Here is a 15,598-nt window from a genome sequence, read left to right on the forward strand (position 1 = left end):
TCTCCTCCTCCGTACAGAATACCAAATCTCTTCTCACTACATGGGCAGTAAAAAGCCAGCCCTCAAAGCTCACATACAGGCCAAACAACCTTCTGGCTGCTGCATAATGACTCAAAGCATTGAATTACCTTTTTATTTCTGTCCCCTGGAGATTCCCCTGGCTTTTCTCATTTCAGCATTTCGATGTACTTGGGGGGGGGGGGGGGAGGAGGGGAAGCTTATCACAGGTCAGTCCCTGGTATGGCCAGAGGTCCAAACAGCACTTTTCTGATGGCTCACCTTACTTTCATGAATATCATTTGGTACTTACTGAGCACTCTTCTAGGCACAAATACGATTAATAAAAAAAGTCATGGTCTCTGCCCACTTGGGAGTTTGCAAATGGTCTGAGGATCTTTCATCAGTATGCTCGGCAATTTCAACTTACTCTAATTACCACAATTCCACTTTCTTATTGAGAACATAAAATCCTCTAATTCCACAGTGTCTTTTCATAATGTTTAAAATAGAAATAAACATAAGTCAATTATGTCTATCGATTATACTGATTATAAACATGTTTACTTATCACCTCAAAGAAATGCTAAGAGATTTTTAGACAAAACATCCCCTTAAAATGAATAATGGTATCCATAAGGCAATATCAGATCAGCATTTACATTGTCAGCTTCAATAATTACTTATAGTTTACTCCTAGAAATTTCTTATAGACTTTAACTAACAAAACGAAATCAATGGAATTCACAGATACATCCTGAATTAATCTGGAAAAAAATATCTAAGACTGAAAGGCGGTATTTTTAACAAAAGATACTTTAACACAGTATGTTACATGCCCAAAATATGACCTGAACTATAAAATTAAAAGTATTTCCTGTTCTTGATCTTAGCAATGTCTGAAGAGAAATAATTTTTGACTTTTCTGAAGCATAATTTATTGAAAACGTTATTTTTTAAAAGATGTATGGCAAAATTGCTCTGAGGAACAACTTAAGCATTTGAAATTCACTCATGGGCTGTAATGATAGAATAAAATTCATTATTATATATTCTGCCATTTTTATTTTATGGTAATTTTGATAAGTGAGAAGCTGATAATTTTTTCTGTACATTAAATTCTTATATAAATAGCAGAGAATATTAGGATGAATGATCAAATTGCCTTCTAAGAATTTAAGATAATTTTTGGAAATTATGCTTAAGGCTAATAACTAAAAGGGTTTTTTGCTTTGTATCTCTTTTTTATTTTATTTGCGAACTTTAATGCCATCATTGCATTTCTTTAGAAATTTCATACAAAAGATCTTTGATATGCTTGTTGGATTTTCTAAGACCTTAGGAATTACACAAATTTACAAAAACATAAATCATTCTAGAAGCTCATGTAATTTTCAAAGCCAACTTGCTCTTGTGAGATGTGTTTCATATGTAATATGTTACATTTCAAGTTAGGAACATTTTCAATATTAACTAAACTTTCCATTCTTATTTGATGACCATTTCTCCAAAAGATGCAACATTTTGAAAACTTCACAAATTATTGCAGTGACAGGTACAGAACAAAATCTCACATCATATGTGGATGAAGAGGCAACTCTTCCATCTAAGAACCAGTGGTACAAAATTAAAATTCATACCTACACAAAATCGCAGACAATTTCATTTCATAAACCATTAGAGGCTGCATAGGATTTGGACAGTAAAGCTATAAATATCCTAAATACTGATATAATCTGTAATTTAAATCCTTACATTTGGTCTTCTCCCTGAATTACTCTAAATCACAATTCCTTATTTTGTTTTACTATGCTCTTGTCCACAGGCATTCAAGCACAGAAATTTGCTCATTAAGATAGTTTTATTAACGAAGTTTGATTCCAAAATTTCACAGTTCTGATAAATGCAGAGATATCCATCAAGGTAAGCTAGTCAGTCTGAACAAGTATAGGCAATGTCAAGGAAGGACACCCTTATCTGGGACACTTCCTAACCCTATTTATTCAGAATTATCATTCCTTTTTTTTCAGACAACTAACTGAGAAATTAGTTTTTGAGAAATTAGTCCAATTGCTTGAAAATAAGCTACTGTAAGAAGGACTGGCCCCAGACCCGAGAGACTGCAAAATGGCAGCAGACTATTGCAAACAGCAACAGATGTCCACCACATGACGGCTAACAGTGACCATGAGGGGCATGAGGGAGTCCTCTGTCCCTATTATAATAATCCTAAGGTGTGTGTCACCATCTGTTCTCTATTTATGTTTCTAAAAACCCAATAACTTCAGAAATGTATTCATATAGACAAAAGTGTATTAAAAACAAAAAAAGAGAAAGTTATAAAAATGACTAAGTCGTAAAAATCTGTGAATCATTTTGGTAGATATATAATATGAATAGATCAAAAGACTCCCATATAAACTTCTTCCTCCCTTAAGCAATAAGAGCAAAGCAGCTGAAGAGGCTGTCAGGAGTTTATGGAAATTGGTAGACAACGCAAGTTATTAATTGATACGCAATAAAACAGGAATTGTAGGATAAGGGAGGAAATAAAATGCAATTTATTTTACTTTAATTTTTTTCCTGATTCCCACTAATAACAGCCTAGTGAATTTAGGGAAGTTGATAGTTATTAACTTAAAAATGGAAATAGCAGCAACCAGGGCAACTTGACATAAGAAGGTATAAGTCATGGAAATACAATTCAAAGGAAAGCAGAAAGACTCTAATCAGAGGCAATCATAGCTATTTTCTTATATGAAAATGCTCTCTATGTAGAATTGTGAAAGAACATTTCTAAAGTAAAAATAAAGAACTTCACACAATAATATAAACAAAAAGTTATCAATCATCCTACATGGTAGAATGGTGATGTTTGCATACATATATACAAACTTTCATCTTGAATTATAATCTGATTGCCTCCAATACCTAGAATATTTCAAAATACTAGAAAATGAAGCAGAATTGATGAGACTGTATTCCAATTCGATATCGCACATATATGACTATAATTAACAATGGACCCATCAAAAGATTCTATAGTATGATCAAAATATTCAATCACCTGCTTGAAAGCTGATAATTATATACTAACATGCATAGACTATTTGAGCTGTTCCAATGTTTACTTCCTCAAGTAATGAAAAATCCCTTGACTGCATAATTCCAACAGCATTATCTTATTGGATAATATTTCACATGGGTCTCAGAAATGTAATTATTTAATTAATTCAAATTTTTCTTTAATTTCATAAAAAAGGATAAAATTTGGAGGATAAGAGAATTCAGGGTCATTTCCATTTCTTTATTACCTTTAATTTTTATGCTCACAGAATATTAAAAAGTGAAGAACGATCAAACAGGGTCTTAAAGATTAGGATCTCCTCTAAAAGTTTACATTTAACAAATTATTGCTTTTAATATAAAAATGATATGCATTTAAAACTGTCATTCACAATAAAATTACAGAAACTCTGAAAATATTCACAATGCAATAGAAGTGTAACGGTCTGAAAACGGGACTAAATTTTAGATGACAGGATGAAATACAGTAAGTCTATCCTTTCAGAGTGTCTCTGGAACTGTTGGTAAAATCTCAGCTGGGAATAATACCAAAAGTCTAAGTGTGAGGCTCTTCACAAATAGGAAGTTTGCCACCAAAGATGCTTCAATGCATTGCCCCACAAGATCTTATTTTAGTGCTCAATTTTTCAAGAACTTCTACCTTTTTCCTCAAGTTTTCATGAATGCAGAATAATTCCCACACTTTTCATACAGGAAGACATCAGTAAAATAAGAAAGAAGGGATTAAACTTGAACAAAACAAAGTTGTGGGTGATCCCGTGGCTCTTCCCCATCATCACAGTAAAAGTTATGTTTTACACATAAACACCTACCTTGTTCATGCTGTAACTATATGATGATTGCATCTCCACCAAATTTCCTAAACCCAAACATTTCTTCCTGTCAACATGCCCATCTCTTTCAGTCACACCACAGTGTTCTGGAGCATTCATTGACACCAGGGCTCAGGTCAAACATTACCACTGCTCTCAACCTTTCTTGTATTTTCCAACAACCTCCACGTCTCAGTGACTGATAGTCCCATTAAGACTATAAACTCCCTAAAGAAACTATAAATTCTCTAAAGGAAGAAAATTATCTGCCTTCAAACAGATCAGTACATGATTTGGAAATATGAGAAGCACAGAAATAAGTAATTATTACTTATTACTTAAAATAAGTTATGAAAGAATCATTTTGAGCAGTTTAAACACATTTTAGTTCCTTAAAATGAGCAACAGTTTTACATTTTTCAGGTAATTACCCAATATATTTCCTTCTGTTTACTAAACCCAGAATTTTATATTAACAAAAATTTCCATAAAACTTAACAAGTCATAGTAATGTTAATTTCCAATATATATCTTCTAACTTGTATGGAGTACAATACAGCTTAGGCTGTTACTGACATCTGTATCTATTCTATAACATGTACCACCAGAAGAAGAAACTTAGGGAGGAGTAGAAAAGAACTATAAAAGGGGAGCATAACTATATCAGTTAGGAAAAATAAACATTCTATATACCTGCTCAATATTGTTTAATGCAAGATTAGTTCTTTGTGATTGGCATATTTTCTATTTCATAACTAAAGAAAAAAATAGTTTTCTCTCAGTAACATTGAAGTAGGAGTAACATCTCCTACTTAAAATTGTTTTCAGTTCTCTAGTATAATATCAAACTGTCTTATGAGAAAAAAATATTTATCATGAATTATAAAGACCACAGATTAAATTGTCTTCCCCCTTAGTTTCTTTTGTTTTTCAAAATTTATTATTTTTTTACATTATTTGACATTATCATCCTTGAATGAAATAATTTTTACTTATTTTGCATATATTAAGGGAATTTTATTGGTTTATTTTAAAATTATATTCAAGATATAGTCTTTTTCCTTACAATGATCTTACATCAATCATAAATATAAAGTTCTTTTGTATTAATACTGGAATATAGACAATGATTCTTTCACAATCTATGAAGAAATTATTCCCTCTTGTAAAACGTCATATGTGAGGTGGTTGTTTTTCTGAATTTATTAAAAAGAAAATAAGAATTCTTTTCAAATGGAAAAATAGCTATTAGATTATCTAATCCATCTGTTGTCATGTACTTCCTCCTAGCACATAAACATAACAGACAATTACAGAAGATGATATCCTAGCCCTTAATTTGGTAGAGACCCCATTGTTTCACAATCTAAAAAGTTATTGAATGTGGTCAGCTTTTGTCGAATTGTGCTCAAGAAACAGATTCTCATTGAGATTTAGGGAGTGCTTCCTCACACAATGAGATTATTATGGAATAGTCATATCTACATTCCCAACACTTCCAAATTGTATTTAAGTAAACAAAATCTTAGTCATATAATGTACTATCAACCTAAATGTAGATTCTTGATAAATAGATAATTGGCTAGAGGACAGAATTCAGTGATTTTGTCAAAGTAAGGATAGAAAGTTTCAATAGTAGAATATCCAAAGTTTTGTTGGTTTTTTTAAAACAATCTTCCGTTCATACACTAGTGGCCACGATCAGAATTCTCCTTTATCAAAAACAACTTTTGTTCTTGAATGTTCACAGCATTGTTTTATGTAACAAAGAAGTATTTAAAGCTATACTTTTCAAAGTGGGTTTTATATACTATTAAAAGTATATGGCTGCGGGTGCACGGGTGGTTCAGTGGCAGAAGGCTCGCCTTCCATGCGGGAGACCCAGGTTAGATTCCCAGACCATGCACCCCCCCAATATAAAAGGGTACATGGCTGTCTGCCGAGGAGGTGAGCACAGCAATCCATGGAATAAGCCTAGCACATGAAGTGAAGGTTCAACGCAAATATTTTAAGAGATGAAGGAAGGCTTTTCTCTAGTACTTAAAACAATCACAGATGTAAGAGAGAAGAGAATACAAAATTCACATACATATTTTAATTATTTCCAGTTGTAGCCAATAATACAATGCACATAGTTTAAAAGTCAAATAATTCTTTAAGACATAAGAAAGCACCATCCCATTCCCACAACCTAGATTCTGGCTCCACATAAGCAAACCCTTTCAACATATTTAGCTAGTTTTTATGATTTGTTAATTTTAGATATACTCTACTGATTTCCACTAATCTTTCTTCAGTCTATTAACTTCCTTCTGTGTAAGATTCTTCATTAATGATAGACAGCATGGTTGATTAAAGAACTCCAGGTTAAATATTATTTTCCATCTGAATTTGTTTTACTTTTTGCTAGCTTCCACGGCTGTTATTTAGTTCAAAGACTTTCTAATTCCTAGTGTTTTGTGTGTATTTAACCTTTTTATTATTTTTTCTTCTGCAGAATTTTTTGGAGTCATCCATGATTACTGGTATTATGAAATTTCACAATGATCTATGACCTTGTGCGGATCTTATTTCATTCGTTGTACCGAGGTACTTTGTAGGCCTTTCATATTGTGTACATATGTCCCACCGATTGAACAAATATTCTTATATTTTGTCTTTAGTAAAATTAATTTCTCTATCATTTTCCTCCTTTTCTCCTTCTAGAATGCCTGCTAAGAATGAATTTTCTGGACTGATGATCAAATTTTTTAATCTCTCCTTGCTCACTGTTCATCTGTTTTTCTTGTAATTCTACCTCATGAAAGACTAGCTTTGTCTATCTTCCACCACTCTCATACTTCTTAAAATTTGTTTTAATTTCCAGGACCTCTTTCCTTTCAGTAACAGCTCTGTTTTAATAGCATATATGCTATTTTTGCTTCACTGATGCAAATTATTTATCTGAAAGTATTAATTATATATTATTAAAAATTTATTTTGTCTCTGCTTACTGAAAGTTCTTTTATAATTTTTATTTGATGTTATCACTGTATTTTATGTCACAGGATTTCCTCAAATGCTTGGCTATCATTTATATTTTAAAATGAAGAACTAAAAAACTGATTGTAAACTGTGTGTAAGCAAGCCTCAGTAAAGTGTGCTTGGGCAGAGATACTGAATTCAAAAACTCCCCCACCTGCTGATATCTGGGAGTCTTTTCTCTTGTACATGAAAATCAGAAGACTGTTTGGTTGTAGATTTGCAACTAAGTAAGGGAAGGGAGCGGACTCCTATTATTAATTATGAAGATTTCCATTTCATCCCCACATTTTAGTAAAAGTCCTTTAACTTTCCTTCAGCTATATTTGGCATGCATGAACTTACATTTTTCTGAGAATGAGAGGAGGGAAATTTAGGTGCCAGACTGGTCTAAGTGTCCCTTAAACAGTTTCAAACAAATTATCCTGGTTTTAGCCCTTTTTTACACCCCTAACTTTAGAGGTAATTGACAGCTTCAGTTCTTGAGGTTTTCTGCTTAGGAATCAGTTTGCCCGTGTAGAAGCCTCCCCTATAAGCACTTAGACCCTTCTCCATACCACTTACTGAACTGCAATCTTTCATTTGCCTTCCATCAACCAAAATTGTGTAGATATCCCTCATCTGCTGTGATGCCCTCTACTGTTCGTTTTGGCTCTGTAAATTTATACTGGGTTTCTGCCTTGATAACAGAAAACCCCAGATGAGTTCTTTAAAGCAATATAAACCACTTCAAAGAAATTTTACCTTTATGCTAGCTAATATATTAAATGCCCAGTTCACTCTCCTCTGCCAACAAGAATAGTTATGTGGAAATTTCTGAGGAACAATGACTAAATAAACATAATATCCGACCTTCAAAAACTAATGATACAAGATAATCACAATCTAAACAGTGTTTTTTTTGTGGTTCTTTGTCAATCAGGCAAATTTTATTTCATTTGATTCTTTCTCTCTCTCCAATAAATGTATTAAAATTCATAATATCAATGCTGCATATGTTTTTTGCAAATTTTCTTCAGTTCTCTGTTTATAATATAATGACATTTTTCTCCTTCTAGAACATACACAGGATACCCAGATAAATGCAGAACTTGTTCAATCGTTTAGCATTTTATTTCACTTTTATGGCACCCAAAATTAGTTAAAATAATCACATATGAATCACAACCATAAGCAACACTGTCTTGGCTACAAAACAAACCACATTTACCAAAAACATATTCATAATTCTTACGTGAATTTACAGTAGACTCAATATTAGAACAGAAGCAAAAGCACAGTAAAACCGCATTTTCAATACAGCAGAGAAAAATGCCTTGGAATGTGCAGATCTAAATTAAAAATAAGATGAAGGATAGGAATTTTCACTTCTGACCATGACAGAGGACTGGTACTAGGCTTGCTTTTTTTTACTATAATACTATAAATCTGCAATAAAAATATAAAATACACTGTTTTTAGCCATAGAACAACACTGTGAACTTCGTAAAAGGAAAAAATGCACAAACTGGGTCGCATATTTGCCTCAGATCTCTGACTGGGGACAATAGCTACTAGAGTGAAAAGACGTAAAGCCTGCATAGAGGGACAATCCCATCGAGCTGAGGAGGCAGAGATTGGAGTTCAGGGCTGCAGAAGCAACTGGAAGTTGGAGAGAGGGCACAGAAGAGGTAGCGATGCAGCATGGGTGGGCAGGGGCGGGTTGGGTGCACAGAAATCTACATGGGGTTTGTGGTACATCCTTGGCTGATGCTTAGGCTGTGGATGTGCAAAAGGCAAGACTCCATAAGGTCCAGCAGAGAGTGGCTGCTTCAGAGCTGACAGCTAAATAGAGGTATGAGATGTCACGGAGTATGGGGAGAAGTTAGATTACAACTCTGGGGAGATCTCACTGAGTAACTACAACATTCAGTTAAGAACCTATAAAGGTTCGGTTCCCAGAGTCTGCTCATGTCAGAAAAAAAAGGAAAATAACCCATAAAGACCAAAGACCATGTGTTAGGAGTAAGAACCATTCCGTAGAGTGAGGGCTGTGTCCTAGGACTATGGAAAATAGGTAGACATCCCCCACACACACCTCAAAAAACAATAAATCCATGCCTAGTGGAATCAAAAGAAAGTACCAGTAAGTTACCTTGCAGCCAATACAAAATTCAACGCCCTTTAAAAGAAGAAAATGTAAATGAGTTCCCATCAAAATAGCATGTGTAATGCACAGTATACAACAAAAACAATTACTAGACATGAAAAGAAATAGGAGAAGTGACCTATAACAAAGAAAAAGAAAGCAACAAAATCACTGATAGAAAAAGAGCAGAGGTTAACCCAGATGTTGGAATTAGCAGACAAGGATTATAAGCAGTATAAATTGTCAATAACTTAAAGGAAAAGATGGTCATTTTTGAAAAAATAAATGGTGACTCTAAAGAGAAAAATGGAAACTATAAAAAACCTAAATTATTCCAGAATTGAAATTTCTCAAGTAATAATGGCACAAGATGAACTTAACTGCATATTGGAGATGATGAAAAGAAAAGAGCGAGTGAATTTGAAAAGAAACCAGTAGAGATTATTCTATTCAAAGAACAGAGGGGAAAAAAAGATAGAAAAAAAATTGCCTCGGGAAATTAAGGGACAACATATGATATAACATATGTATAGTAAGAATCCCAAAGAGAGAGGGGAGAATAGGATAGAAAAAATATATGTATTTTTAGAACTAACAGAAAATTACCCAAATCTGCTGCAAAAATGATAAATCCAAGAATATAAGCAAATTCAAAGCAAGATAAATACAAAGACAACCATATTTAAGCATACTGCAGTAAAACTGTTAACCAAAATAAAAAGAAAATCTTCAAAAAGCTAATGGAAAAGACACGTTACATGCAAGGGAGCATCAATACAAATGATGGTTGATTTCTCGTCAGAAATAATGCAGTTCAAAAGAGAATGAAATAAAATGTTTAAAGTACTGAAAGAAAAAATATTCAACCCATAAATATTGAGTAAAAATATCCTTTGAAATGAAGGTGAAATGAAGACATTTTAGAGGTATAACAGCTGAGGGAACGTGATCCGGCGGACTTGCACTATAAGAAATGCTAGAGAATTTCTTTAGGCTGAGGAGAAACAACTCAAGATGGAAACGATATCTACAATAAAGAGCACCACATGTGGCAAATACACAGGTAAATAAATAAAGCTATCTTTATGTTAACTTCTCTAAAAGACAATGGACTCTTTGGTAAAAAAAAAAAAAATGTGCCAATAAATTATAAGATTTATAGTTTATACTTATGTAAAATATATGATGGCAATTGAAAAAAGGGGGTAAATAAAATCAAAGTTTTAAAGATTCTTCCATTTTACAATATTTGTTAAAATATTAATTATAAGGAGAGAATGATAAGGACTGGATACATTTCATAACATCTACAGCAATCACACACAAAAAGAAACAGGTAGATGAAAAGTAAAAGGATGAAAAGAAATATAACAGGGAAATAGTAATAATAAGAAAGTAGGTGTGGCTATTTTAATTAGACTTCAAGATTAAGAATTTAAACAGAGACAAAAAGGGAGATTTCATGATGATAAAATGTTCAGTTCACATCAGGAAGACATAATACCCTTAAATAGGCCTAATAACAGACAGCTTAAACATACATTAAGCAAAACTTAAAAGGACTTCAAGGAGAAGTAGACATATCCACATTTATAGCTGGGGATGTTAACACCCTGCTATTAGTAAACCATAAGTAAGGAAATAGGTTAGAGCAACAGTCTCAATGAACTTGATCTAGCACTACAGCCAATAACATCACAATGCATGTTCCTTTCAAGAGTAAGTAGAATGGTCATTAAAATAGATCAATGGATTATTGACTTAAAAAAAGTAATTACAAATTACAAAGCTTCTGCAGAGATATTTTTCCTTCAAAATGTGAGATATGTAAAGGTTTTAGAAGCAGACTTAGAAAGCAAGAACTATGAGGAAAAAAAGATAAATTAAACTTTATCCAACTTAAAACATCAGTCAAAAAGACTGATTTATTAAAAATTATTAAAAATAAATTTATTGGGGGAGCAAGGGTAGTTCACTGGTAGACTTCTCACTTGCCATGCGGGAGACCCAGGTTTGATTTCCAGCCATGCACTTCCCAAAAAACAAACAAGCAAAACAAAAACAAACAAAAATTCAACAAATGGTGTTGCAATAACAGAATACTCACATGGAAAAATAATGAAATGTAACCCCACCATACCGCATACAAAATAATAATAATAATAACAAAATAAACAATTTTATTGGAGGTATAAGGGTAATTCATTGGCAGAATTCACATGTGATCAATGAAAGCAAGGGGTAAGGGGTATGGTAGGTATAATCTTTTTTTTTTCTTTCCTGTGTTCATTTTATTTCTTTTTCTATTGTCTTTTTATTTCTTTTTCTGAATTAATGCAAATGTTCTAAGAAATGATGAATATGCAACTAAGTGATGATATTGTGAATTACTGATTTTGTATGTTGTTTTATTTTGTTTCTTTATTTTTTTAATTAATAAATAAATTAAAAAAAAAAGAATTCACACGTGCCATGCGGGCGACCCAGGTTCAATTCCCAGGCCATACCCTTCCCCAAAAACAAAGAAACAAGCAAAACAAACAAACAAAAATTCAACAAATGTTGCTGCAATAATGGGATATTCACGTGGAAAAATAATGAAATGTGACTCCGCCATATAGCGTACAAAAAAATTAAAAATAAATAAATTTATTGAATTGGGAGAAAATACTTGCAAAACAAACACCTGACAACAGACTTGTATCCAGAATCTATATAAAAATATAAATAAACAATAAAAAACAAAGAACTTAAGCAAAAAGGGGGCCAAGATTTGAACTAATACTTCACTAAAGAAGATATACAAATGGCCATTCAACACACATGAAAAAAAAAAGCTCAACATCATTAATCTCTGGGAAATGCAAAGCAAAACCACAATGAGATACTACTTTACAACTACTAGAATGGCTAAAATTAAAGGAAATGACAAGGCCAAATGTTGGAAAATTAGAATCAATACAAACTCTGACTTTTTGCAGGTGGCAGTATAAAATGGTACAATCTCTTTGGAGAATGGTATGCCAGTTTCTTATAAAGTTAAATAATACCTACTCTCCCAGATATTTTCCTTTCCCAGGTATTTAACCAAGAGAAATGAAAAACATATGTCCATGTAAGGGCATACATTTGAATGTTCTGAGCAGCTTTATTTATAGTAGTCACAACCAAAACCATGCAAATTTCCATCAACTGGTGAATGGGTAGACAAACTGCGGTATGGTCACTGGAATACTACTCAACAATAAAAAGGGAATGAACTACTGATGTAAACACCGACATAGATGAATCTCACAAACATTATGCTGTGTAAAAGAAACCGGCCAGATAAGAGTACATATTGTATGATTCTGTTTATATGATGTACAAGAATAGGTAAAACTAGGACATCCCCAGAGAAACCAGAAGAGTGATTGCCTATGCAGAATCAGGTTGACTGATGGGGGCCCAAAGGAACTTTCTCAGGTGAGGTTAATGTGCCATATCTTAATTGAGGGGTGACTACACAGGTGTTTACATGTTCAAAACTCATCACACTGTACATTTAAGATCTGTACATTTCACTACATATAAATTTTACCTCCAAATGGAAGATAAAATGAGAGGGAGAAAATCGTAAGTGTGTGTGTATGTGCGCGTGCGCGTATCTCCAGCTAGTTAACAGACCAGAAGTTTTGTCATTTGATTATTGATATATTTAGTAATGAAGATTGCATATGCCATAAATTAGATTATTTTAAAATATAAATCATCTAATAAAAACTAATAAAAATTTTCTAAGTAAGGCTCATTGGTTTTTTAGACCTCTTCACTTTCAAAAAATATTATATCACTAAGAATTTAATTTGATTGTGATATGTTAGTATTTTTCAGGAATGATTTTTTAATTATTTTTTGAGATATATGACTGAGAATATTTTAACAACTTAAAGAATACTTTAAAGACTACCCATAATACTGTATTTAATAGATGATCAGTTTTTATGTGGCAGTGATCAATCTGTTTGATATTTATGCTTTTTACATTTTATATGTTGTTTCTTAATGTGGGTTTATCACTAGCCAAAACATTTTCTCATTCTTTTTGTACAGCCATTTTCACAAATAGTTTTTACTACTCCATAATAGTTTTGGTTTATAACACAGTGAGTAGCAAAAAATGAAATTACTGCAAGATATCAACTTATCAGTTTGACTTCCTTACTTAGTAAGTGACTTATTATCACAGAAGATTCTTTGCAGTGTATACAATTTATTTTTGTGCCTCAGTAAGAAAACAGGAAAGAAAATTACTTATGTCACAAACCTTGGGCAGCACATTAACACAAAATTCTTGAATGCCAAGGATCTACTGAGATCCATAATTCTTTAGACTTATTTTTGACAAAGAATTTTAAATTTATCAGTTAATTTCTATGACTTTATTAACTTTCTCCAAATATACTAAAAACATTTAAAAATATTATCAAAATAGATAATTCTGGGGTTTTTTTTGCCTGTTCATATCCCATTTTGTCCACAAAAGGATCAATATTTAGAATGATGAGACAAAGGGAGAACGTGTATAGACATAAAACAGAGCCAGAAATGAGCTACTATACAAAATACATAATGTAAAGACACATATAATGTAAATAAGGCCAGAAATGACCCTTATATAACTAATATTTATTCAAAGATATAAAATATTGCAATCTGTTGCAAAAAATACAAATATACTTATATTGTTAATTTGTTTCAGATGACAGTGGCATGGATTCATAACAATATAATTACATAATGTATTGATACTATAATTTCACAACATATATTCACATTTAAGATTGTATTATGTAAACTGATAGGAACCTTTTACTGTGTCTGCAGTTTGTTTCCTTTTCTTCCATGTTTGTAATACATACTTCAAATAAGAAAAGTATAAGTATTCTTGAATATAAACTGTTTGAATCATTGAAAAACAAAAACCTTCATTTATTAAATAGCAAAAAAAGATCTATAAAAACATTGTAGCGATATTTTAAAAGCAATACTGGCTAGAAACTACTATTACTACCATCGGGTGCACTAGAAACCCAAACACTCCCTAAGATTCATATACACTACATGGATCATTCCTAACAAGACTTTTAACTTTCCATACAATAAATAAATTACCTTGAACTAAATATAAACACAGAAGTGGGGACAGAAGGAGGAGGAGGAAAAGAAAAACTATAAGGGTGGTCTAAAGGGCATAACCACAATAACTGTATAAACCTGAGCAAAGAGAAACGCTTTCTTAGAGTGAAGTCTACTAAATGACAAAATAATCTCCCAAAGAATGCAATGAAAGTCCTATTGCTTAAGCTGTTGAGAACCAGCCCAGACAAAGCACTAAAGAAATCCCCCAGGAACCAGACAAACATCGGCAGGGGGATTGTTTTGATGAATGTCTTATATTTTCACCTATGTTTGTCATTCAAAAGACAAAGAAAGGAGTTACATTCTCTAAAAAATATGAATATATCTGTAAATAAATGATGAATGAAGACCTCGTTTTAAATAAAATGTTATGTTCTTTTTGGTTTTCCCTTCCACAAATTTCAAAATAAAGAACAGTCTTCTTACATTGTACATATCTCATTCACAACTGACATTAATTATAATTTGTTTTATTTATTCCTCTATATTTAAACCACCAACTTTCAGAAAGTATTTAATTGAGAGTATTATTTACATGAAAAATCAACATGTAAGAAGACAGTTCATATTGCCTCTGTAAGTCTAGGGAATAAAGAGTTAAACTAACAATAGTTTTAGATAAAATGTCAAAGAAATAAGTCTTTTAAATGATTTTTAATAAATAATTCTTTTAAAAAAGTCTTTTTAAAAAGTTTTATCTTGATGCTAAGATTAAAACTGACATACAAACTGTGTAAATGTTTTCAAAGGATTTGTAAGGCTCAAGTCACTACGTAATTATATTCTAATTACGTCTATTCTTATAGCTATAGCAAGATTTTGATGTCTCTTTTGTTACATTTGAAAAACATATAAAGAACATCTAAGGAGATTCTTCCCAACTTAAGAGTTTTAAATCAGTCTACTAAAGGGAAGTCTAAATGAATCTTTATATACTGGATTTAAATTCACTGAGGAGAGAAGTTAAAGACAATCAATATAAACTTATTTAATATTTATATACAACCAATTAGGTTCAATTTAAAATCATGTAAGATCACATAAAATCAACGCTTACAAATTCCTTTTTACTATAAGCAACTGATTTGGATGTATTGTGTAATTAATAGTTTTGTTCACTATTTGCTTGAATATATAGACTGAAGATAATAAACGCAGTATTTTGTTGAATTATTTTAATACCTTGCCATGGTAAAAGCATCTCAAAGTATCTGATGTGGGCTCCTCCGGGGAAGAGGCAGGCAAAATTATGGCAGGCTTTGATTTTAGCAACTGAAATCGGAAACAAAGAAATAAACTGTTAATTTTCTAATATATGATTATTATAATGCTGAATATGCTTGTTTATATGCATCCTCTCTCTGCTGCCCTA

General features: G+C 32.1%; 1 protein-coding gene across 12 annotated transcripts in view; it reads right to left on the bottom strand.

Moving 5' to 3' along the window:
- The window catches only part of LOC143665614 (DNA repair protein XRCC4-like), a 283,083-nt gene that overhangs the window by 187,187 nt on the left and 80,298 nt on the right, over positions 1 to 15,598 (bottom strand). For 11 of the 12 annotated variants that reach the window (XM_077139218.1, XM_077139215.1, XM_077139212.1 and 8 more), the window contains one exon: positions 15,409 to 15,498. The exons of the other annotated variant lie outside the window; for it this stretch is intronic. In XM_077139218.1, coding sequence (XP_076995333.1) covers positions 15,409 to 15,498 — 90 coding nt within the window. The remainder of the gene's footprint in view (positions 1 to 15,408; positions 15,499 to 15,598) is intronic. 12 annotated transcript variants of the gene reach the window in all.

The sequence above is a fragment of the Tamandua tetradactyla genome, chromosome 21, assembly GCF_023851605.1.
Source record: "Tamandua tetradactyla isolate mTamTet1 chromosome 21, mTamTet1.pri, whole genome shotgun sequence".
In the NCBI taxonomy this organism is placed as follows: domain Eukaryota; kingdom Metazoa; phylum Chordata; class Mammalia; order Pilosa; family Myrmecophagidae; genus Tamandua; species Tamandua tetradactyla.